The sequence below is a fragment of the Rhinolophus hipposideros genome (genome assembly GCF_964194185.1).
Source record: "Rhinolophus hipposideros genome assembly, chromosome: 24".
NCBI lineage: Eukaryota > Metazoa > Chordata > Mammalia > Chiroptera > Rhinolophidae > Rhinolophus > Rhinolophus hipposideros.
In genome coordinates, this window is record NC_138070.1 from 2,172,928 (window position 1) to 2,199,739 (window position 26,812).

Sequence of the window (26,812 nt, forward strand, 5' to 3'; positions counted from 1 at the left end):
AATGATCTTTGCTCCAGAGTTCACTGCAGGAACTGCGTTTCAAACGCCGTGGTGGGGGGACAACAAAAGAAAACTCACCAAATCCTGTCTGTGCCAAGGAGGTGGGAAGTGCAAGGATCCCTAAGCCTTCACGCTGAACCAACCGAGGAGATTGTAATTGCCAGTCTCTTCAGGCAAAGAAGAGTTGAGAGGATTTCTTGCTACAAGAGTCAACTGCGTGAATGTGGCCCAGCTTGAAAGCCAGAACCTAAGGTCACGCCTGCATCAGCCTCGCAGATCCCTTTAAAGCGGCCTTCCCTGGTCTTATCAGGCACATGACAACAGAATCTGAAAATGCCTTGAATTCATGACCAGTCCACCAGCCACTGCCTGCAAACACCAGGGGTGTCTTTACAGAACCATCAATGCTTCTCGTGCAGTCACGCGCTCACCCTAGGCCCAGACAACAGCAGGCCCCGAGCACCATCATTGATCAGTGTGTCAGTGACCTTCCCTTGATGCAACAGCCGGGATGTGGCCAGGCATGGAGCACAGAGAGGTGATGTCAAGTTTGCCAATCCACGCGGGGTAGCGCAAAGACGCTAAATGACAAAACAGGGGTGTGGAGAGGACGCTGCCGAAAACTGAGGGAGCGTGAGCGCACATCCGGCTGAGAACCAACCTGACCCAAACCCTGCGCAGCAAGAAGCAGCCCGCCCTGTGACGACAGAAGAAAGAGCATCCCAGGCTGAGAAAAGAGCCAGTGCAAAGGCCCTGAGGCTGGATTGTGTGCTGCTACAGGAAGAAGGCAGGGCTTTTGTATGAGCATGGGCAAGGGATAAAAAATGAGTTTGGAGACGTGGACTCTCAATCTGACTGCTCCTCAGAATCACTGGGCACGATTTTTAAAAGTGCTAACGACCTCCAGTGTTATCTGCAGAGAATCTGATGTGACCAGACTAGCGTAGGAGCCGGTGATTAACATCTTTTTTAGCAAAGAATTTTAAAACCGTATGTCTACATCTATGTATACATACCTACGTATACATTAGATAGACAGATAGACAGATAGATGGATGATAGATGATAGATGATAGATAGACAGATAGATAGATAGATAGATAGATGATAGATAGATAGATAGATAGATAGACAGATAGACAGATAGATGGATGATAGATAGATAGATGATAGATAGATTGATAGATAGATAGATAGACAGACAGACAGATAGATAGACAGACTCATCGCCGCATGAGACCTTTGGGTTAGAGACCCTCCGTAGTCTCTTAACTAACGACATCTGTGATGACCCTTTCACCTAAGAAGGTCACCTCTGAGGTCCTGGGGATTTGCATTTCAACATATGCCTTTGGGGGGACACAATTCATCCCACACTAGCTGGGAACTTGTTAGAAACGTTAAGTTCTCTGGCCCAACTCCACTACTGAACCAGAAACTCTACTGAATCAGAACTCTTGAAAAGTGGGGTCTGGCGAGTCATGTTTGAAAGGCCCACTCCAGGTGGGGGAACCACTGCTGGAACCCACTCTTGGTTGAGAGCTGTTCACTGCAGCTGACAGTGACCTAGGTGATGGACAGCCATCCCTAAAGGGGATTCTCCATTCTCTGGGGGTTGGGACTGAGTGGGCACATCCAGTCCCTGTGGGGTCGGCCCACGGAGGCACTGGCTAGCCATCTGTGCTCCTCTCTAGGCCCATGTATGTCCAGGGACCACCTGCATCAGCACAGCTACCTCCCAGGCAGGGCACCCAGGCACCTGTTCATTCTGACAGCAACACAGTGGTCTCCCTCAGTTGATTCCATGCTCCATGATGCTGCTATGGGAAGCCGCGTGGGGCTGAGGCCTCCTGCCCACATATCGCACCCCCTTTCCACCCTCCTGCTCCCTCCTTTCCTGCTGGGCACAGGGGAGCTCTGAGATCTGGCTCGTTTCCTCTGCTTTATCCAGAGACAAAGAAAAGGTACCCGTTGCTTTCTGGATTTTCCGAACTTCTCAGGCGTATCTGTCAAGGCTCAAGGACCCTTTCAGGGTCCCCTCCACCAGGCGCTCCTTCCACTCCCCATCTGATGCTACGTCTCACTTCACCCTCCGTTTAGGAAAAGTTTATCTAATTTTTTGAATTAAGGACAAACATGGTGACAATTTTCCACATTCCTTGTCCAATTCAAAAGGTTTTCACTCTCTGGTTTTCCATTTGTGCCAGGCTCTCCCTCATGTTATAGAAAGCAGGATAACATGTTCTTTTCAGGTCTTGAATCTTGAGAAGAACCGTAAGCACAGTGGGATGTAAATATCCAAGTATTCTCTCCACAACATGAGGGGGGCCGATGGCAGGTTAACTGCCCATCGCAGGTTGACTAGGAACGTGGTGGGGGACATAAACAGTTCCTGGAACTCATTAGAGATTTTGTAGCCCATGTGGTTACTGAGAAGGTCAAGGTGCCCCCTATGCTGCAGGCGACATCTCAGCTGAGTGAAAATGGTGCCTTCCCACTGTCCCTGTGACGAAGCTGCCATATTTGAGCCTCATCTCTGGATGGCAGACCTGGGTTTGTCAGCTAGAACCATCGTTAACTCTTCCATCTCAGAAAGACTGCCACCGATCTATCAGTTTGGAGAGGCAGCCCCAGGGGAGGGAGCCTGTTCTGGGACGCGCTCATTAGCAGCTAATGAAATGACCCGCCATTGAAGCGTGGCCCTGCCGCTGCCCGTTCTCCAGGATGGACTCCATCTGTGAATACACCTCCCTGATGTCATCAAAGCCCCTTTCTTCTTCTTCTTTGTTCAAGAAGGGATGTTGGAATATACTTATCACAAAGTATAAAACTAAGTAGATTAGGCCCTAGCTCTTTGGGGAACATGAAAATTGGCCTCGACTGCAGTGGCTTCTGGCCATATCATGTGCCGCCAACGTCTGCGAGGAGCATTTCAAAGAACCAGAGCTCCTCGAGCTGGCAGACAAAGCCATTATGTTGGCAACAGACAGCTCTCACCACATGCTCGGGGGAAATCCATGATTCCCTGAGAGCCACAGCTGGCTCGTAAGCCATAGAGCCAGACGCCTCTCTGGTCGTGGACATGCCCCTCTGATCAACCATTAGTTTTCCTCAGGGTCTCTCAACCTCAGCAGTCGTGACTGGCGTTTGGAGCTGGAATGGTGTTGGTTGGAGGGGAAGGGAGCCAGCCCCGGGCATTGCAGAAGATCGAGCATCACCCCCGCCTCGTACCCATGAGATACCAGCAGAAACTCCCTCCCCACTTTTGAAAACCAACATGTCTCCAGATATTTCCAGTGTCCCCTTGGGGGCGGGGGCAGTATTTGTCATTATGTGAACAGCTTATTTCACTTAGTATAATGTCATCCAGGTTCATCCACATTGTGGCATACATCAGAATTCCCTTCCTTTTTAAGGCTGAATCGTATTGCATTCTGTGGGCAAACCACATTTTGTTTGTCCATCATCTATTAATGAGGACCTGGATTCTGCCGCTCCTTGGCCAGTGGGAATCACGCTGCTATGAACATGGGTGTACAAACATCTCGTCGAGACCCTGCTTTCAATACTTTTGGGTGTATACACCAGAGTGGAATCGCTAAGTCATATGGTAATTCTATCTTTAGTTTTTTGGGGAACCGCCATACTGTTTCCTGCAGCAGCTGCACATTTTACATTCCCACCAACAGTGCAGCCTTGTTCCAATTTCTCCACATCCTTGTAAACAGCTTTTGTTTTCCTGACAGTAGCCATCCTAATAGGAGTGAGGTGGTATTTCACTGCAGAAGTCCACCTTTAGACTCTAAGCAGGGTGTGAGCTGGGAACCTCTGGGGACGCCACGTAGAGACCAAGCAGAACAGTAACATGTAAGCAAGGGAGCTGAACGATGGGGAGAGAGGACTCGAATCCCAGAACGGGTTGTGGAGACAACTTCAGGGCCAATTCTGCGTGAATGACTCACTGCCCACGGCCCCACGATGGAAACATGACCGTGTAGAAGCACCACAGGCCGTCCCACCAGCCGTCCCAGAGGAGCCATGTTTGGACTCCCAGGAGCGATGGGTCTAGTCCAGGCAGCACTGGATGAGAGACACTGAAAAGACTGTATTCCTTTCTGTTGTTAAGCACACTCCACTTTTTAAAGATCCCTCTGAAAAACTCAAAGGAAAGCAGCTTTTTTCGGGACGTCGTGGCCAAAGTGACAGTAATACCAAGGCAAAACGCCCGCAGATGCTGGGATTTTAGGTAAATGTGGGATGCAGTCTCTGCCTTCTTCTAGGCATTGCCCTCACAAGTGGTTCCACCTGAATGACAGCTACCATCCAGGTCTGGGGACTCTGCTTTTTCTCGCTGGATGCTCTCAAGGTCAGAGGACAGAGGAAGAACGTCCTGCTTGACATAACTTTAAGGAAGCACGATGAAGCCCTAAGAACATGGACCCCACCTGGGAGGAAAGAGGGGGCCTGTGGGGCTTCAGCCGCAGGGAAAGTGGGGTCACTGGGCTCATTTGGGGAAATGGCTGGTAATGAGGCCTGAGAGCCGCGGCACACCTCCCTGCTCCTGGCCGTTTCCTCCTACTCCATGCCCCTCCTTTCTCAATAAAAAAGGGCATCATACTTCTAAAAGCAGAATGGTGCCCCGGTGGGCCTGAGGAAAGCACAAAGGACTAATACATACAAGAAGAGATACTCAATTTCTCTTGGGACATAGGAAATGAGAGCTGACATAACCATGAGATTCCAAGAAAGGTTTTAAAACATTGCGATCAGAATGCTTTGAAACAGGTGGGCTTTTTCTCCCCCATGTGAGATTTTGATGTAGCTAATAATGCTTGGGGTTGCAAGATTTCCCACATTTAGGAAACCTGGAGTAACGACACCAGTCAAAGTAGCAGCAAATTGGCACTTGAAAATACCCCAGTAGGCTGGAATACAGCAATACCCAACACTCCTATTGCAATGATTACTCAAGCCCTTTGCTGGCCTCTCGTCTCCAAAAACGTCCAGATGGAAAGGGACTGTATGTCACAGGTCCACTTACACATTCGTGAAAGTATTTGCTACAGACAAAGCTGTGATCTGGGGAACTCGAAAATGAAGATGACTTTCAAATGGGTAAAAGAATGTGGAACAAAGGAGGCAGGACTCGGTCAGCAGGGCTCTGCTTCCTTTCTCTTTTCACAGAGCTGGAGTCAATTTTACGTTTAAACGTTTCCCACAACAGTCAAATCGCTCTCAAATGTTGCAGGAAAGCCGGGCTGCCTGGCAACCCAGATGTGTTGTGGGGAGCTGGGGAGGGGGCGCTGGGCAGGAAACATTATTTCTTCACTTCTTCCCAAGCAGAAGGAAAATTGTGCCTTTTCTCTGTTCCAGGAGAATACATTTAAAAAGACAAGCTGAAGAAAATGAAAACAAACCTTTCCTTTGGAGACATTCGACAGGGAAATGAATGTTAGACAGAGTGTGGGAAAATGAGTTTCTAGAATCTTCCGAATGAGCGCCAGTTTGGCAGTCCAGGCAAACTCGATTGTGTTTTCGGGTCTCCCCCTCATGATGAGTCTGGGAACAGACCAGTCATTCCCAAGGGCTGCACTTGACCCTGCAGATTGAGGCTCGGTTGGAAATGAAGACCAGCAATTATCCAGGGCCAGCCAGGTATCTGGAAATTACCTTGGAGGGCTTCTCACATCCTCAGACATAAAAGGGATCAGAAACTAAAGCACTCCCTGAAATGGAAGGATAATGGCACACGCACAGGCCGTGCTGAGTAATTAGAGGAGCGGATCTGAGAGTACAGGGCTGGCCTCCCCAGCACAGAAGGGTTTCTCTCCACATGGCGCAGGCAGGGGTTCCCACCATAGCGTTGCCCTCCCCCTCACAAGGACCATCCAGTGGAACTCCCAAGGGGCACACAGCCATCCTCAAGCACCAAGGGGGACACAGTGGAAGGTTTTGAAACACGTCCGGTCGTCCGGCCTCTCTGCAGTGGGCTGACGAGCGCCTCTTCCCCAATTCATGCCCATCCAGAACCTCAGAATGTGACCTGCTTTGCAAATAGGGTCTGTGCAGCTGCGACTGGTTAAGGATCTCAAGATAAGATCGTTCTGGATGAGGGTGGGTCCTAAATCCAATGGCCGTGTCCTTGGCAGAGAAAAGAGAGGGAGACTGGAGATACACAGGCACAAGGAGAAACAGAAGGAAGGTCCACATGAAGCAGGCAGAGGTTGGAAGGAGGCAGCCCCAAGCCAAGGAACCCCATGGATGGCCAGCTGCAGGAGGCAGGATGGACCCTCCCCCAGAGCCTGCAGGGGGAGCCCAGCCCTGCCAGCACCTTGATGTCAGGCTTCTGGCTCCAGAACTGGGAGAGAAGCAATTTCTAATGTTTTAATCCACCTGCTTTGGGGCATTTGGTTACAGAAGCCTTAAGAAGCTAATGCATTCTTCTGCTTCGAGCCTTGACTTACATCAGGAAACACAACACGGCCGTCTCGGAGGACAGCGGGTCCCCGGCCTGCACGGCAATGGTTGAGAAGTGCTTCTGTTGTCCACGGCTGTCAACTGGAAGGTTCTACCTACGAGCCTTCATTTCCAGCATCTTCTCAAAACCAGCAACGGTGGTTGCAATGGTCTCGGGTTCCAGCCTGGCCTCAGTTACTGGGAGTTGAGAAGGCTCTGCTCCCCTTAGAGAGGGCTGGGTCCCCATCTGAGCTTTGGAAGGAGGTTTACGTAATACATGGGCTGGGGGTGGGCTAACTGAGATGCAGGGGGTGCTAAGACCCTCTCAAGTGAGCTCTTTGTGCCCCATGTCCCTCCAAACGGCTTCACTCATCCAATCACTCGCTAGCTGGGATGGACGTCTGAGTTTGCCTCTTTCAAACTGCACATCTGATGTAAGCCAGCTGGTCCCTGCTTCGGCCATTCTCATTAACGGGAAATGTTGAAGCTACGCCTGTGACATGGTACAAAGTATAACAAACGAATACTTTAGCATTCGTGGAAAAAGGTTCAACCTGGCAAGATCCTAAGAATATTGTTTAGTGTGGGAAAGCCAGCTAAACAAACATTTGGTCACTTGATGGAAAAAGCCTCCATAGATGAGAGTAAAAAAAAAAAAAAAAAAGTATCTGGTTTGATGTTTAAAGCGTGGTTATTGTTTGGTTTAAAGGTTATAAAGCAAAGCCAAAGCCAACAATCTGCTATGATACACATCATCTCTTGCGATCTTTTCTTGGGGTGGGGGGGTTATTATTTTAAGTATACGCACAGCTCAGTGGTGTTTGGTATATTCCCAAAGTTGTGCAACCATCACCACTATCTAATCCCAGGACGCTTTCATCCCCATACCATTAGCGGAAATCCCCACTGGCCCCCTCACTGGGTCCGGGCACTCACTTAGCTGCTTTGTCTGTATGGGCATTTCCTAGACATGGAATCACACAGTACGTGCCTTTGTGTCTGGCCTCGGCCACCAGTATCATGCTTTCAGGGTTCTTCTACAGCGTAGCGTGTGTCAGTAACTTGTTCCTGTTTATGGCCAAATACTATCCATTATATGGATATGTCATGTTTTACTTATCCATTCATCAGCCGAGGGACGTTTGGGTTGTTTTCCGGTGTTGCTGTTATGAATAATGCTGCCGTGAGAATCTGTGTATTTGTGTATAATTAAGTATCAGCCATGACTGGCTTCAGTCTACTGCAGAGACGGGCTCCATGAATCCCACCCCTGACCCCCCAGAGGGAACCGAGGACTCTTCCCTTTGCCCCCGGGCTGGTTGGGAACTAGGTTGGTCTGTAAAGGATTAAAAGCACAACTCCTATCAGAGGACGTGAGAGCCCGTCTCTGAACTCTGCCCGCGTCCCCTTGTCTGACACTTAGGTTCTAGAAATGAATCCATGACAATGCATCCTGCTTGGAAAAGCAATCCTTCTCTCCACGTTCCCGCACACAAAGGCACTTTCACATGTCTCCTTAAAAGCTCCTTCCCTGCCTCTACCCTTCCTCCTTTTTATTTATTTGTTGGAAGACGCTGAGGACACACAGCGGCTGTTAAACACATGGACGGTGTGTTGATTTGGTTGAGGGGACATTAGCTACTAACGAGAATGGCTGTGCGTCCATCTGCCAGTCAAACCAGGACGGAACGGACGGATCCTTTGGGCCCAGGGAGAGACCAGAGCGCCGGCCTCAGCACCCCAGCTCCAAGCACTATCTCCCCCTATCTCCCCCTATCTCCTGAGCTGCTCCTACAGCACAGGCTATGCACAGTGGGGCGCTGGGCACGGAGGAAGGAGTCTCTCTCCTGCCCCTTCAGTCTTCTGGGGGGACCATCTCCTCACTCACAGTGCTGTACTTTAAAAAGAAAAATGATCTCTTGGGATTTATGCCTGAAGTCTCTATTAACAGTCCTGGCACACAAGCCCCACCCAGAAGGGGCAACGCAGCCATGCAAATCGCCAAACTACTGTCACTTATTCTTGAAAAACATCACAAGGCCCAGAGGAGCGTGCAGAAAAGGAGGTGGAGAATTTCTACTTTTATTTATGGCGGGCTGGTGACGTGAGCCGAGGGGGCAGCGGCCTGGGAGGGCGGGGCTGGTGGCTAGGCCACCGGCTGACAGGACTTGAGATGGCTACCTGAGGCCCACAGAAAGCCAGAAACACGCGTACGCAAAGCCGGTGATTCCACATGTCTTCTCTCCTCCTCAGTTGTCTCCGAAATAGTCTGTATCTTTCGCTGTCTCACTGATTAGCTCTTGGTGGGGAAGGAATACAATGACAGAACCCATGTGCTCATTGTCAGAAGAGAAACTGAGGACGGACCATTTCAGCAGCTTTCGCCCAAAGGAATTTCTTCATGTTCCCACCCAAACCTGCACACGGACCATCCAGACAACTGTACTCTTTGCATGTCAAAGATGTCGACCAGTGACTGTCAATCGGGGTGATTTTGTCCCTCAGAAGACATTTGGCAACGCCTGGTCATGTTTGTTTGTCACACTGGAGAGGGGACGCTACTGGCATCTAGTTGGCAGAGACTAAGGATGGCACTACATCTCCTACAATGTGCAGGACAGCCCCCAACAAAGCATCACCCGGCCTGAAATGCCCAGTGCCTGGCTGGAGAAATCCTGGCGTAGGCCAAACCACTTTGTCTGCTGATCATCTGCTTTCATTGCGAGCCATGGAGACGGGTCTATTTACTGTGCGCAAGCTCATGATAGCACCTGAATCTAATCCTGTGGCAGGAGGACTCGCATGACTCTCTTAGCATCTCTCATTCCAATCACTGAACTACAGGTTCTGAATTAGTTACAATGGGAGACCCTACCCGAGCCTTAGGAACCAACTTGACATAAATCCATAACTCAGCAGGCCTTTGAATTAAATCCACGTTGCGTTCTTTTTTACTATGGAAGAGAGTATCATTTATGGAAATGATCTGGTAAAGGACACATAGGCCAAGTTTCCATATGTGTTACTGTCCCTATAAAAATCCCCAGAAGTCAGGCTATCTTCACAAACCATGGCCTTGTAAGAGAAGCCATCATCTCAGGGCAAGATGATGGGGAATGCCTGTGGGTTTCACCATCAGGAGAGGTGTCTCAAGGTCCATCCGTATGAATTACCCAGTCGAACGGTTCCAGTGACGGGCCACGTGATTTCTCAGGTGATCTCACCAGCCTCCGTGGGCAGAGGCAGCTGGATGGATGTGGGCTTCCAAAAGCAGCCACACTCCCTGCGAGGAAAGGCTGGGGTTCCCCAAACTTCTGCTGAGCCTCACACAGACTTCCCTATTTGTGCCACATCCTCTGTAGGGGCTTACTGAATGTGTTCCTTAAAACAGTAACTGTACACATTTAAATTCAACATGTTACTGAAAAGGGACAACCTGCTTCTCCCACTGTCTTCACATCCCTGTCATGGCACCCGCGGGGGTCCTTCATGCGGGTGTCTTGGAGTCCGTCTTGACTCTGCTTCTTGTTCACCTCTCTGCAGGGCTTTGGTGATTGGCAAGGTCCAGAAGGCGGAAACAGAACTGCTACACTTCCCGGCATCAGTCAGCGTCCAGCGCAGACCACGCTGTGATGACCCTCTGTGCTCCAAAAGCTCTTGTCATTGTACATACTTTTTCCCCTCTTTAAAGAAAATCATGGTGAAATGAGAATCACTGTAGCTTAGAGTAGAAACTGCGTAACTTTAACACAAGGCACGGTGTCCTTTTACTGCACAAACAGAATCCAGTGCTCATAGAAAGTTTGATGGATGTTTAAGAACAACCCTGTTAGAAATATCCAACAGTCACATCAGCACTTTTTATGCGCCAGACACTTACAAGCATCTTACAAATAAATATTAGTACACTGTGTCCTCCCACCTGTGTGGCAGTAGGTACTTGAATCACATCTGATTTAGAGATGGGGAAACTGAGGCCCCGGGGTTCGGTGACTTGTCTATAGAACCACAGCCAGGAAACGGTACAGACAGGATCAGAACCGAGGCCAGCTGGTGGCAGGACCTTTGTTCCCCACCCCCATGCTTGTCTCTGTGACGAAAACTACAGCAAATAGCTCTTGTCTCCAGGGAACCAGGTCTGACTGCTGACCTGGGGCCACAGGCGCCTGCACCTCAGACGCAGGGACCCCGCCGTGCAGACGTCCCCAGCTCAGCAGACAGGGAGCCTGCGTTTCTGAAGACGAGTTCAGGGTAAGCACCATGGGAGGCCTCTTAGGACTCTAGAATTTGAAGACCTGTTAAGCACGCTGTCGGTTCCCGGATGGCGTCCTGTTTGACCGAATGACGTGAAACCAAGGGCGCTCAGGGACTCAGCAAAACAGACCTCAGACTTTTCAGATCAGCATCGTTCCCGCTCGGCAGGAGGAAGGAAACCCGGATCCTTTCATCGAAATGGGTGCCATCCTGGCCCCACGTTGTACGGTTAGGACACTTTCCAGTTAGTCACAAGCACCCTGTGGCAGGAAGCTTGTCCCTCCGCACACAAAGTCTGCGGGTGCTCCCCGACCAGGGGGCTGAGAGTTCCCACGTGATGGCGAACTCGATCTCCTATAAAAGAAGTGGGGTGTCCTTATGCCATGTCGTAAAAGGCCTCAATCAAAAACCGCCATCAGAGGAGGGTCTGGTAAAATCAGTCCACTCAAACACTGAAAGAAAACCCTGGAAGGATGATGACAACACATGCACTTCAGGAAAGAATTATTATTCAAACCCGAAGGAATAAGAAGCGCCTGAAGGAACGTCCTGAAACCTTGGAATGCATTTTGTAAAAACATGAAAACCTTTTCATGGGACCTTCCTTAAAAGTCACACCACAAAAGTTCAACCAAAATGAAAGGTGCTGTAACACGCTATCATTCTAGTTTGCGGATATTTCCCCAAGCAACTCATTCAACATGTGATTAATTTTTGTTCTAAAAAGCACTAAAGCACAGCTGCAATTATAACCTTAGTCCTTCTTAACTATAAAAAAAAAAAAAAACAAACCACCACCCAAAACTGATTTTTATCGTCTTTATGTTTTGAACAAATCTCAATCAAACATGCTTTTCCATAATTGTGAAATTCGGGTCCACATTTAAGATTTAATTTAAGTGGCTCCCCCCCAGTATTAACTATCCTCAGATAACAGGTGCTCCTGGGCCAAACCTTAGAACCATTCATCATACAGAGTGACGGGGCAGTCCTGTTACAACTTGGGTGCAATCTGCTGAACCAGCAGTGGTGACGGCAGGTGGGTTATTCTCTTGTTGATTTAAATTAGTTTCTGTTTTTCCTTTTTATGAGATGGAAGACCTCTGCTGAATAATTTTCTGTTGGGCAGATTCCATTAATCCTTGCTAAAAACTGGACTCACGAACTGGGGGTTTCCCAGCGACTAACTGGCAATAGTGAACTCCACCAAATAAGGAATAGGGTATTATTATCTGTGGCTTTTTCCACATATACACCCAGAGGGAGATATCATACCGCTTCTGTCTTTTCTTGGGCCCGCTGACCAGGTACGTTCCACCATGCAAACACTAAACAGTATTTGCATATCTACTGAAGAACTGAGAGCTAAAGAAGAATCACACCCATCTCCAAATGCAATGGTAATTCAAGGTCAAAAGAGAGTGATTTCATTTCCTCTGGCTTCTTTCCGAGGCGATTTCTGCCCTCCCCCCCGACAGGTAAGATGAGCTGGTGCAGAGTCTGGCTCCCACTGTGAAGGAGGTTCCCTGCAGGTAGGGAGCTTGACTCCTGAATCTACCCGCCCGCCCAGCACCCAGCCCAGTCTCCCCACCCACGCCAAGACTCCCGTGGGCCAGTGTGGGCACCTACCTCAAGATGAAGAAGTCCACGGTGGAGCTGCTGGCGACGGTGACATAGGCAGTGACCACTTCTCCTTGCTTGACTGGCCGGGAGGGCAGCCAGACGGCCACGTTGCCGTCCAAACGCAGCTCCCTGAGCTGAGCGGCGCTGTCCTGCACCTGGTAGAGGCCCACGGAGCCGATCCTCTGCAGGTGGGACGTGGTGTCCTCCAGGCCGTCCTTCCCCGGGCGGATGGCATTGCCCTTCCTGACGTCCCCGCCGGCACAGTCCCCGCGCTCGTCCCCCGCGTGCACCGCGTAGTAGAGCTGCACCGCGCTGCCCTCCGCGGGCTCGGCCGGCCTCTTCCTCCCGGCCAGCACGGCCGGGGCGCTGAACCAGCTGGACAGCAGCTGCAGCCGCGCCACGCACAGCCCCAGGTCCCCGCGCAGCCGGCAGCCGCCCCGCACCTCCCGGGTCTCCCGGAAGGCGAACACCCGCAGGCAGGGCAGCTGCTCCCCGGGGCTGCGCTCGGCCCAGTCTCGGCCCACGACGTGGAACAGAACCTGCACGGTGGGCCGGCCCGGGTAGACGCGGTCGCGCAGGATGTGGGCCTTCAGCTTCCAGTTGAAACTGAACTTACTGGTTGGGCCCAGAAAGTTTGAGACCAACATCAAGTCCAGAGGTATGACCTTTTCCACAGTAAAGGGCCCGTAGCTGGCATTTAATATCGGGGGCCGCTTGGCTCTGTAGGTGAAGAAGGACTCCACGCGTGACTGCAGGCTGGAGTTGTGCGCTGCGTCCTGGCGGGTCTCCCTCAGGAAGAAGGTGGTCTCTGCTCGGAGCACGTGGAAGCTCGCTGGCAGGTAGGGGGGCAACGAGGAAACTCTCTGTATGGTGTCCGCGACCCCACGGCCCTCTATCACTAGGGGGCAGAGAAAGGAAAGAAGAAACAAAGATGAGAGATCACTGGGCTCCTTAGAAGTCCCTAGGTCCACGAGCAATTTAGAAACGAGATAAACACACCAAAGTCACCTTGGTCACAATTTTCATGTTCCTTCCGGAACCAGCCAGTAAGTGAGCCTACATTCTCTGCGAACTACACATGCGTCATGTATTAGGTGGAACCGTAGGCAACTGACACTTTCGTATGTTAAGAATTGGGTGCACAGTGGCAATAACGTATGGCTCCACCTAACAGAAAGCCCGCAAGTTACTGATGAGTGGAAGGTGAGTATATTTACTAATAAATTGCACGAGTTTAAAACACATTTAACGGTACTGGGATGTGAATAGAAAAGACAAAGGGAATAGAATAGTCCATAAAGAAAGCCACTTGCGGGCTGGCCCAATGGCTCAGGCGGTTGGAGCTCCGTGCTCCTAATGCTGAAGGTTGTCTGTTCGATTCCCACATGGGTCAGTGGGCTCTCAACCACAAGGTTGCTGGTTCGATTCCTCGAGTCCCACAAGGGATGGTGGGCTGTGCCCCCTGCAACTAACAACGGCAACTGGACCTGGAGCTGAGCTGCGCCCTCCACAACTAAGACTGAAAGGACAACAACTTGACTTGGAAAAAGTCCAGGAAGTACACACTGTTCCCCAATAAAGTCCTGTTCCCCCTCCCCAATAAAATCTTAAAAAAAAAAAAAAAGAAAGAAAGAGAAAGAAGAAAGCCGGTGCGTCTGGAAATTCCGTGCGTGACAAGGTTGATAAGGTTGACGCTGCACAATCATAGGGCAAAGGCGGACTTCTTAATAAACAGGGGGACGATGGGCTAGACACCTGGGGAGAAAGATAAAATCAGAACCATACCTCACACCAGACACAAGAGTACACTTCAAATGGATCCATGAGCTAAATGTGAGGCAATGAAATGTTTCCAGTACTAAAAGAAAAAAATGGATGAATTCCTCGATAACATGGGTGTAGAAAAAGCTTTCTAATTATGATTCAAAATCCAAATACAGTTTTTTAAAATGATACGCTTGCCTATGTAAAAAAATAAATAAATAATTTAAAAACTCTTTTTCCTCGGAAAAAAGTGTTATAATCAAAGTCAAAAGAAGAATGGCAAACTGGGAGGGTGACATGGCCAACTGCACACGTAGGGTGCTCAACCCAGCCTGCAGTTGGCTTTTGTTTTGCTCACAATACTTTAAAAGATCGCTATGAATGGGCACCGTTTTAAACACCGGGAAGTAGCCAACTTCCCAGCATCTCCTCACACCTGGGATGCCCTGGCACCAGGCAGGCCTCGTGCTCCCACAGCAATAAGAGGAGATCCCAGCAGCCCACACTGCTCAGTCAGGTTTGACCCTCGGGTACACGTAAGTTTGAAAGCGCCGATGAGCATCTTCCAGGCAGGTTAATCCAGGGCCACGGGGGGCTGTGGATCAGCGCTGAGAGAGGACGGAGCCTCCCTGGTCTTCCTGTCTGCCTTGGTCCATCGCGGAACCCACAGCAGTACAACCAGCAGGCTGCTTGCTGTTGGAAGGTCACCCTCTCTAAAGATCCCCGCGAGCTTATTCTTCCATTATTGGTGGTTCCACGGAGGACTGGCTACCCCCAGGGCACAGGAGGTGAACGTGCCCCAACTGCGAACATTGCAAAACCCAAGAAAGAAACCCAGCCTTAAGCGTCTCCTCTCTGGAAGTTCTCCTAATCTTTCTCTGGGCAGGGACACTGGCTGTCAGATCAAAGCTGCCTTTGGTGCCGCAGCCAAATGGACTTGGGTTATCAGGATGACTTTTCAAAGAAGGAGCTGTCTCCCCTGTTCTTTGCCCAGAGGCCCTGTTCTGAGGTCACCAATAACAGGGTACTTGGCCCCTCTCTCTGGGGATGTCTCAGTGCTTCCATTTTAACCCACTCACGTCAGAGCCAGGGAAAACACTCTCAAAAGGCCCTGCCAAGGCCCCACATTCCAGGAAGGGCCTGGCTTTATGTTCTTAAAAAAAAAAAAAAATCATTGACTATTGAAGCAGCTTGTAATGTTGTATACAAGGCAATGGACTAATTGCCACATTGGATGCTTTTATTCTGATGTATTCATCCCTCTCCAAAAAAGCTCTTAAACCTTGAAGTGTAGAGACTTAGAGACTCATTTGTTTGGAGAAGGTAGTGGGCTAAGGGCTCTCTGATGGAACAGAGCAAGGATTGGAAGGCCCATCTCCGTAGGGGAACATTCTACAAGGGGAAGTATGTGTCAACAAGCTTTATTGTCATTCTTCACTCTTCCTGCACGGAAGGATTCCTTTTTTCTACTTTGTGGTCTTTTTACAAAAAATAAAATAAAAAAAGCCTAAAACACGAACCTTTTGCTATTAAGCATATGGTGAGTTTATTTTCAATAAATGGTGAGTTTATTTACAATAAAGTTGGAGTGGGCTTGCTGTCTTGCTGTTTCCTCTGTGAGGATTCTTCCGTTATGTAAGCAAGTCACTCCTGGTACTTCACACGGGACAAAAAGTGTCTAGTTCTTACTTTCTGGCTGAACCTAGTTCTGAGTTTTTCCAGTTCAAAAGAGATTTAACTTGAGCCAAGAAGAGGCAGGCATTATAAAGAAGAGAGTGGGGTCTGGTATAGTGGTTATGGATGTGGAGTGTGGCCACAGAGAGATCTAGGATTGATCTATTCAACAGCCATGTGATGTGGGCCAAGTTCTTATCTTCTTGGAGCTTCAGTTTCCATGGATGGATGGATGGATGGATGGATGGATGGATGGATGGATGGATGATGGATGGATGGATAATGGATGGATGGATGGATGGATGGATGGATGGATGGATGGATGGATGATGGATGGATGATGGATGTATGGATGGATGGATAATGGATGGTGGATGGATGGATGGATGGATGGATGATGGATGGATGGATGGATGGATGGATGATAGATGGATGGATGGATAGATGGATGGATGATGGATGGATGGATGATGGATGGATGGATGGATGGATAATGAATGGATGGATGGATGGATGGATGGATGGATGGATGATGGATGGATGGATGGATGGATGATGGATGAATGGATGGGTGGATGGATGGATGGATGGATACATAGGTAGATAGACAGATAGGTAGGCAGACAGAGCTAGATATATAGGATACAATACAGCAATTACAAATATCCCAGTTCTCTTTCTGTATCTACACCTTCGGATGTGACTTTGTAATCCTCCCATCACTGACCCATTTCTTGAATCTAGGCTAGCCTTGTGATTTGCTTTGACCAACAGAATATGGCAGAAGAGACAATGTGCAAATTCCAAGTCCAGTTTTCATGAGGTACTGCACACTTGCAACACCTCTCTTTTGGACTCCTGCCTTTACCAAAAAGAAGCCCAGGCTAGCATCCTGGAGGATGAGAGACCACATGGAGGAGAACAGGGTTATCCCAGCTTTGAGGCTCAGCTGATTTCACACTATCTCCATGTACTTCCCACAATCAACCACGTGGACTCATGAGATTGGCTTCCCCTGCAGCTGTGCGCAGCCCCATCTGCACCCTCACAAGCTACGGCACTGTTTGTAGCACCTCAAGTCATCTCATTTAGGGGAACACTGGTCTAGCAAATTAAGGAAGGAGTCTTTGTTGTATCTCTTTCCTGACACTTTATCTCTTGACTCAAGGAAACCATCCATGGCTGCCATGACTTCATGAGCACTGAGAAACATCCACCATCTTGTTCTGGTTCACGTGCTCACACCTACGTCTCCCAGAAAGATAGGATTATTGAGTAATTTTTATTGATCTGAAAAAGTCCAATTCTGACTTCCTAAGGCCACAGCAGAGGGGCACAGAGGATTGGTTGACAGCTGCCCCTTTCTATCTGGCCTCCCACTGACAGCACATTCATTTGCTCTCACTCCCTTCCTGTTTATCCATCTTCTTTATCTGTACTTGCCTGCCAGTGTTGGGGATATTGTGTCCCCCATTGGTTGTTCATCAGAGAACTTGACTGCAGAGCTGCTGGCGGAAATTGAGTTTTTGAGATTGTGAGATAATGAACCTAGGACACGTCCATGTCACTTAGCACCCAGACAGAGTAACATCAGGGGAAATGACCCATTCAGTCAACATAATGCATCACCTCCATCATGACGCTCACTTTGGGATATGTTGACCAGGATGGATGCTTTAGAGTTGGTTCTCTCTGAGCTGTGATGTGAAGGATGGGACAGGTCTAGGGTTGGTGAAGGGACTAGGGAAAGGATTCCAGGAGGGGAAGAGCCTGAGCAAAGGATCGGTGGAGAGAAAGCTGGGACTGTGGTGTGTGCGGAACGGAAAGTCAGTCTAGGAAGATGGGCTGGGGCCAGCTTTTGCCCCGAATGGGGTCAGCAGTGGATGCCCATAAGGCACCTTAGTGAAAATACCCGCTTTCTTCTTCAATTGGATAAGATAAAAATAAACATCCTTGGAATAACTCAAATGCAAAAGTGATATAATTTCGGGACATGTGAGGGACTTTCACAAAGATCATCTAAGTAGGTGATTCTCAACGAAGGGTGATTTTGTCCCCAGAGACACCTGGGAATGTCTGCAGACAATTTTGAGTTTCACAATTGGGAAGAGGGCCAGAGTGCTTCTGGCATCTAGAAAGTAGAAGTCAGTGACGCTGACACCCCACAGTGCCCAGGACGGGCCCCACTACAACGAAGCGTCCAATCCAACATGTCGGTAGAGTCGAGGCTGAGAAACCCTAATCTAACGTGATTCACACAGAAAGGGCTCGTGGTTTGTCAGAGGCACCACAGAGACAGAGGAAGGAATTTAGTCAAACCGTCCCCGGCCCAGGGAGAGGACATGCATCCGAGGGGTCTAGAGCGTTCCTTGTCAAACAAAGACGAAAATGAGAAGATGGGGTACATGTGTACAGCGGAATACTACTCAGCCATGAGAAAGATGGCAACACGGCCATTTCTGACAACATGGATGGACCTTGAGAGCATCGTGCGAAGGCGAAATAAGTCAGATGGAAACAGACAAGAACCGTATGACTTCAGTCAGATGTGGGATATAAAACTGAAGGTGACAAACAGACAAACTCATAGACATGGACAAATACCATGATGGTCACCAGAGGGGGAGGGGTGGGGGAGGGGGAGGAGGGGGAAGGGGTCCAATACTTGGTGACGGAAGGAGACTGGGCTTCGGGTGGTGGGCACACAATAGAATAGAGAGGATGTATAACAATACTGTACTCTTGAAACCTATATAATCTTATTAACCAATGGCACCCCAACAAATTTAATTAAAAATGAATCCATGTCCCCAATGAACTATATAAGGGTTTTGTTTGTTTTAGGTTTTTGCTTTGTTTTGTTTTGTTTTTTACAAATACCTTAAACTTATGGGCTTCAGAATCCTTATCTCTATAACAGAAATCATATCAAAACCACTGCACGTAGAGCAATAAGCAAAGCACCCAGCATGTAGGACACGCCTAAGAACTGGGAGAAGTTGCTGCCGCAATAATAATAATAATTATTATTATTATATTATAGTCATTACCATTATTTCAATGTTGGTAAAGGATAGCAAAACGTTTGTAAGGCTTCAGAAATGTGAAAAAAATTGGGTGACATCCATAATTCGTGAAAATGAAAATTGGGATGATGTCCAGATGAGAAAACAAGTCTGGGACCCAGGGAGAGGGACTCCTTCAGTGACTTTGTCGGCATGCTGTGCACCCCTGTCTCAGGTTACCCCAACATCAGACACCTGCAGAACAGACCCGCCTCTCCCCATGTCTCCAGGAAAACCCCGGTTGCATTTGAACCGAGCTGGCCTGAGTGTTGAGAGGGGTTTTTCATTCCCCGTTTGTGATTCATTAACGTTCCCCAGACACAGACACAGTGCCTCGTTCTGCTAAATATGCTGCTTCGTTTCCTTTTTCTTGAAACAAAAGGCACCTTGATAAATGGGTTATTTGATTTCAATGCCTCTTCTGAATAAACCCCTTGGTCTCCTTTGCTGAAATTACAAAGAGTGGTTTGCAATTTCGGGACAGTCGAACTCTCCTTGAAAAGAGCAGGTCCCCAGATTCCCCTCTGAACCCCTGGGCGGGCATCTCCCCCTTTTTGTCTGGGAGAACCCCAAAATCACCCTCAGATGCTTCTTCATCAGGTCAAGGGAGTGCAGCAAAGTAGCCGCCCGTTTCAAAGACAAATTCTCTAACACACCCGACGCTGGCTTTATCAGCCTGAGAACCGTGCCCAGGGCAGCACAGAGGAAGTATTTCGCAGGCAAAGTTGTAACTCCGAGATACAGTGTTTAATTGCACTGTCTGTATCTCCTGACCTTGAGCTTGGCAAATGGCCTGCGTGATGGCCACGTGGCCGATTCTTCCATTGGCCACGGGGCTTGGAGCCCAGGTCCACCAAACAGGCTCTGACAGGCTCAAGCCACGGTCTCACTCCACCCCCCCACAAGGGAGGCAACAACGTTCCACCCAAAATGGTGCATGGGTTCCCTACTGAGGCTTTAACACATTACCACAGACTTAGGGGCTTAAGATGGGAAAGAACAATTATCATTCTGGAAGTCAGAATCTAAACTGAAGGGGAAGTCTGTGTCCCCACCTTGTCCCTCTTCAGAGGTGGCCTGCACTCCTCGGTCCTGGCCCCCTCCTCCCTGTTCAAAGCCAGCCGCTCGCAGCCCCTCTTCCCTCTGACCTCCTGCCTCCCTCTCATAAGGACCCTTGTGAAGGCATCAGCCCACCTGCATGATCCAGGGCCATCTCCTGTCGCAAAATCCTTAACTGAATTCACAGCTCAAAGTCCCTTTCCCCACGGAAGGTGACATAGTCATAGTTTCTGGCAATTGAGAAACAGACACCTGGGGGGCGTGAATCAGCCTCCCGCAGAGGGCTCCCAGGGTATTGTGGAGGGGTTTGTGGTCACCACCGCCATTTAGAGAGCGGGGTCCAGCTCTGCTACACAGCCTGAAAGGCACGCGGCAGTCCCACACGTGAAATCATGGCTCAGGTCTGTGTGACTTCTGATGGGCCCACTGGACATCACCAGCGTGAGAACCTGTGACAAGCATCTGAGCCAGGGACCTATCCGCGACACCCACAGAAAAACTGAGGGAGGGCCACGATTTAACACACTGTGCATTTTCTGGTATCACGACTGCTGCCGTGAGGGCTACACTTTGATTTCCTGAAACTTTACAAAAGCGTTGTTTGTCTTTTTGGAGAATTGCATGAACAATGACCAAGCTGCTTGTGAAATCCAAGCCGCTCAAACTTAGCTATTCCAGTCTGACCCTGTGGCTGATACATCGGTTCTGTGACAACACAGCGGCCAGTAGCTGACTACTTAATTCCGTCTTCTGGCGATACACGTTACCATATTATTTGACTCTGGATTCCTTTGGTCCTGTTTTCCTCTCTATGAAGAACAATTTTTGATTTATTTTTAATACCGTATATAGGAAGTTACAAGGTGACAAATTTGGTTTTAGATGTATAAAGGTGAGGGTTGAGAACCAGTGGTCTAATCCAGGGGTTGGCACAATTTTTCTCAAAGGACCACGTAATAAACATCTGAGGCTTTGCAGGCTAAGAGGCAAAATCAGTATCACGGAGGTACTTCTATCACCATTTAAAATGTAACCATTTACGTTTTCACGTTTTACCATTCTTACGTTGTATGTCACTATTACTTAGCTTGTGCGCCAGTGGTTCTCATTTGGGGGCACTCTTGCCACCCAGGGGACATGTGGCAATGTCTAGAGATGTTTCTGATTGTCAAGGGTGGGACGGGATGAATGCTAGTCGCATCTCGTGGCCAGTGGCCAGCATGCTTCCAACACCCGCCATGCACAGGACAGCCGCAGGGCAGAGCACAGGGTCCCAGAGGTCAGCAGTGCTGGGGCTGGGGGTTGTGCCTGGGGCCAGTGTGGCCAGCGAGCTGGACTCCTGCGGAAGAAGTGCCCTCACTCCTAAGAGAAGCACGAGAGCAAACATCTTCCTTCCCACAGGCAAGTGAGCGCCCAGGTCACCCCATCAGTGCTGTCATCCTTCCTGAAACGCCGAGTGAAATTCCCAGAGACAACATCAGGGATGGGAGGGCCCAGCAAAGGGATCCTGGGTCGTGAAAATCACGAGGGAACACTCGACACACACACCCTAAACCTTGCCCCCTGCGCTGTCCTTCCCCATCTGTGAACCGATGGACGTCCATTAGTGCAGAGTTTTTGTCTTGCTTTCAGCCAAAAGCTTCTAAAGTGACACACTTTGGCTTTGTCCCAACTGAAGTTACACAGCTTCACAAATCATATACAGAAGGGATCAGCACACATTTCTCTCAAGGCCCAGAGAGTAAATATTTTAGGTTCTGGGGGCCAAATGGTCTGTGTTGTGATCACTCAACCCTCAGCCACTCAAACAGCCAGGAACAAATGTAAGCTGTGTCCCAATAAAACTTTATTTATAAACATTGAAATTGGAATTGCATAGAATTTTCACGTCAGAAACAGTATTGTTATAAAAAAAAAATGTTTCCCCAACCACTTAAAAATGTAAAGCGATTTTTAGTTTGGGGGCCGTACGAGAAGAGGAGTGGGCTGGATGTGGGGTGTGACATCTGACACAAACAAAGCCTTGCTAAGAGCTGTGTTTCACGTAGATGACAACTTTCTTGGTGGTTCCTTTGGGGCATTTTTACAGTGTGAGTTACATCCCAGCTTGACCTCGTGGCTCCAAAATGTAAATGAGGCTTTTACGATGGCTCCAAAACAGTTTAGAAATGTAAGCAAAGTAGTAAACAAACAAACAAACAAAAATAACTGATCAAATTCACACATCAGAAGGGCTGCTTCACTGACACTTTAAGGCAGAATGTAAATAACTGTTTTTACTGCCCATGTATCCTATGCTTTCAAGATGTTTCGCTGTGTCTTTTCAAAGACGGGCATTTATTTATCACAGATGGTGGTATTATTTATGATGAAACCTTACATTACTCCTGAGAGTCCCAATTAGCTCCATTCATGTAAATAAAAGGGAACAGCGTTTCTGTTCTTTAGGATGGTCTTTTGCCTCAAAAAGAAAGGGCTTATATTTAATATGGTCCACATATCTCCTTTCCCACTAATTACAGATAATTAAAAAAAAAAACAAAAAAAACAAAGTCTCTGCATCCCACTGAGTTGTGCCCATTTCCCCCACACGTATGAGCCTCATTTGCCCACTACTTAGCATCTGTACTTTTGTTTGGTTACACCAGTATTTAGGGCAATTATATTAATGAGAAGTCTTAGGATCCAGCAGAGAAAATGCCTCCTGATGGTGGGGAAACAAAAAAAGGAAAGAGCACACGAGAAGATGAAAGTGGTTTTCTCTTTCATGATATAGCCTTTACCTTTTCGTATTGTGAAAAAGGACATTTAGACTGAGTCTTCCACAACAAATGGACAATTATAGGGGAGGATTCAGAAATCTTAAGGGGGAAAAATATCCCTTAAAAGGAAGGTGACATCTTAGCCTCATGAAACCTACATTATCGATACAGGAGGATGAAATGGTAATAGTAACCATCAGCTGCCTACAGGCCCAGGTACCGCATCTCATATCAGACTTACACTTTCAACAACCCTTGTTATACCTCACTTATACACGAGGAGACTGAGGCCCAGAGAGGTTAAGTGACTAACCCAAGGTCACCCAGCTAGGAATATGTGAGTCAGGATTTGAACTCAGGACCCCTGTGTTATACGATACCTTTATGCTCTACGGCGTTGCTTAAGTTCCCCTCTCATGTCCAGCTATATTTTTCCTAGAGATATAGGACAGAGATGAGGGCCAGTGCTTGGTGACAAGAACAGTGTTAGCACCATTCCATCTAACACTGCGTCTGCCTACAGATGCTGAATTCCAGCTGAAAGCCACATTGACAGCAAGGAGAGAAGGAGATGGAGCCCCTGCAGCCATCAGCACCCGCTTTTCCCTTCCTGGCTAAAGCCCATCTGCGATGAGCTTCCTGTCACTTTGGACTAACTGATATGCCCCAGCCTGTTTTTCACTGATGAACCCGCTGAGCTTACAACTGTTCTTAGTTAATATTGCAGGGGCAACACATCACTCTGGATCTTAACCGTAATCTCAAACGCAGAAAAAAGTCAGCAGGGGGATATTATGAGGACTGCTCTTCATTCCATACATTAGCCGAGAGGCTCTTCCCAGCCGTGTAGTGCCTTGCTGTCGGGAAGATACAAATAAACCATCCTCATCAAGCTCCTGGGACACTAAGCAGGGAGAGAAGACTGAAGATGGGCAGAGGTAGAGTGGTCGGGGCCATAAGACAGGAGTCCCAATAACTGCTCAGAAGTGGGAGGTGGCCCTGGGACGAGAGGAGCAAAAAGCACTGTGGGGTCATCCCGGCTGGGAAGGGAGGTGACGGTGTCACTTGTGGGGACCGGGACCTTGGAGGAGGTGTTTGCACAAGGCAGTGATGTGCAAGGGGAGGGAGCAGCATTTCACACTCCTGCTGTTGCTGAGTGACGAGGAGAGCCGACCAGCCTGCATTCAGTCTTGCTGCGGTTTTGAGGTATCTATAGAACACAGACACCCTTCTGTCCCCTACTGGCCCTGCCCTGGTATATGAAGCGTACGATGCCTCCAGAAAGACGCACCTTCCTGCGGAAACTCACAGACTGAGAGAGTCATGTCCAAGGGAAAGAGTATGGCGCATGTTAGAAGAACAACCAACCATGTCCCCCGAGTGCAGGTGGAGAGCAGGTGTACCTGGAAGGAAGTGGAGAGAGAAACACCCTCTCCGCATGGGCAGGGGGCAGACACAGGTCAGCTCAGGGTTCTAGACTACTAGAAATTTCCTCCCAGTGGGGCAAGAGCAGCTCACTAGTATGAGTTCGTGCCACCATTTTGGAAGGTATTTTGTTGGTACCCAGTGGTGTCCACAATGTCCCATCCATTGAGCGAAGACTCTTCCTAGTGAGTAGCCATCCCAGGGACACCCTCACTCATGGTCACCGGTCATGTCTGAGGTGTCCAGTACAGCCCAGTTTGTAAGCCGTACTGGACTGCCTATGTCCAGCTGGCTGCTGAGCAGAAACTGGGAGGGGAAACGAGAATTGGAGAGAAGGCAGGGCCCCAGGGAGGAGGTCATCTCTGGCCAGCTCCCCAGGTTCCAGTCCCAGCCTTGAACTTCTTAGCTGTGATGCTGGCCAGTTACTTAGTCTGTCCTGTGCCTCAGTGTTCCCATCTGTATAATGAGCTTAACACCAGCACACTCCTCATAGTGGGACCGTTTGGAAGGTTTAGAAAGTTACCATTGTGGAGTGCTCAGAGTGGTGCCTGGCCCATGGTGGGCACTCAAGTCCATTGCCTATCAATTTTGATTATTATTAGGCAGCAGTTGAAAAGGAGGGCTCCATGTCTGAGCATAGACCGATCTCTAAGACACATTCTTGGGTTAAAATTAAGTTGCAGAACAATGTCATTTGTAAGAGTATAAAAAAAAACCAAACAAATAATCCGAGTACCGGTGAGAATTACATTATGATGTAGGTTTTTTTCCTTTCCATAGAGCTTTCAAGCAATGCTACCCAGGACTTAAGCAGCGGCTCCCTGAATCCTTTAAGGACCAGGCTCCATTTATGCACCTGCACCACCATCTGTAAAGCACACCTTCTTGCTCATGACTGTACGACGGCTGCAGCCCATCCAGCCATTGCATCTGAGTCCCAGGGAGAGAGAAATGAAGCGCGAAAGGTCTGTGCCAGGTGAGCATATTACTTAATATTAGCTTTTGTGTTGAGTTTCCCAGAAGACTCCCAGTGAACTTCAGCTGAGAAGTTCTTGCCAGTAATGGGTCATAATTACATAGATGCAAGGAAATCGGGAAAGGAGATTCTTTTGAACAGGCACCTTGCCACCTCCAGGCAATTTAGTGTTCTGTAAGTGAGGACTGACGGGAGAATGGGGATTGAGTAGACAATTTGCATTCTCGCAGAAGTGGCATGTCACTGAGGTTCAAATCATTATGTTAAAAATAATAACCGCATCAATACTGAGAAAACTTAATACATGTTGACACAGGTGACATAATACTGATGGTAAAATAACAAGGAGAACAAAATGAATCACAGCACTGTCCACTATTCATGTGTATATTCACACAGGGCGTCGCTGGTCCCTCCCTGGAGTCTGGGGGCTGCATCTCCAACAAGCTCTCGGCGGTCCTGCTGTGGACCCCACTTGGAGAACCACTTCGGCTCTAAGGCATCACCCCGACTCTGCCGAGAACCCACATCAAGAGGGCAGAACTCCGCTTCAATGGACGTAAAACCCTGCGAGGCTGAGGGGGGTCTCACTCCAAAGAGCCTGCGTCCGTCTCCACAGGCTCACCCCATTTCATGGTCATCGTTGTTCTCCAACTCTCCCCAAAATGATTTTTGCTTATTTGTTGGTGGTGGGTTTTTTGCTTAAGTGTCTTTCTTCACCTACTAGACAGGGAAACCCATGAAAGAGGGACTTTCTCTTCTCTATCACCAACGGCAACTCAGTATCTGGGACATGGCAGCACTCAGTATGCATGCAATGAATGAATGAATGAATGAATGAACAAATGAACGAACAAATGAACGAGTGAATGAATGAACGAATGAGTGAATGAATGAATGAATGAGACAAGTAAATGAGCAGGTGCCCTGTGACCCACTGGCTGCCAGCTCCCTGAGTGCCCTGAACTAATTCTCACGTCCGCCAGCGTCCTGGGCCTCTGTCCCTCCCAGGACTTCTGCGGCCGAGCAGGTAGCCCAGGCCCTGACAACAGCCTCCTGTCACATCCTTCCGGCTGCCTGTATGGACTTTTTTTTAAGAGCTGTCTCCTGCAAATTTAGTGTCTGGAATGTGTTTAGGCAGCTGTCCCTGGTTTCCTCAAGCTACGCGTGAAGCCAACACTCTATTAAAATGTGGAAACGAGATATTGCATCCAAACCAAGGCAACCGAAACAAACAACGGAAAACAGAAGTGGGGGAAGCAGACGAAAGACAGTTAACGTGGGCTGCAGGGAGAGCCCGGGTCAGTCTGCTCCGAGGGCCTGACACCTCCTTCCTGGGCGGCCGTGGTAAGGAGGCCCTGGGGACGTGAGACGTGGTTCTACCACTGGTAGCACGTGTGTCACTCCCAGAGGGGCTGGTCGGGGCCACATGGGAGCTTCTGTGTGCAGGACTCTCAAACTGGACGCCCCGGGGCCACAGTGGCCCTCAGCCAGGTTTATTACATTGCACGGTGTTTAACAGACAGGGAGGGCAGAAGGAAGGATGCCGATTCCTTGAAATTAGAGAGAGCATGTGCATATTTAGATTCTTAGTTTCTTTTGAGAAAATTGGGATGTGGGGCAAATTTGTGCTTGCCTGGCACCAATTGGCTGCAGCCAATTGCTTCACGAGAAAAAGACCTGGAACCATGGAAGTGAAGGATGGTAACTAGATGCAGTGTGGTGACCGTTTCGTGCTAGAGACACACGTCAGA

The 26,812-nt window shown here is 48.9% G+C and overlaps 1 protein-coding gene across 1 annotated transcript in view; it reads right to left on the minus strand.

Moving 5' to 3' along the window:
* The window catches only part of TMEM132C (transmembrane protein 132C), a 263,536-nt gene that overhangs the window by 156,631 nt on the left and 80,093 nt on the right, over positions 1-26,812 (minus strand). Inside the window, exon 2 of the mRNA XM_081037766.1 lies at positions 12,340-13,231. Coding sequence (XP_080893892.1) covers positions 12,340-13,231 — 892 coding nt within the window. The remainder of the gene's footprint in view (positions 1-12,339; positions 13,232-26,812) is intronic.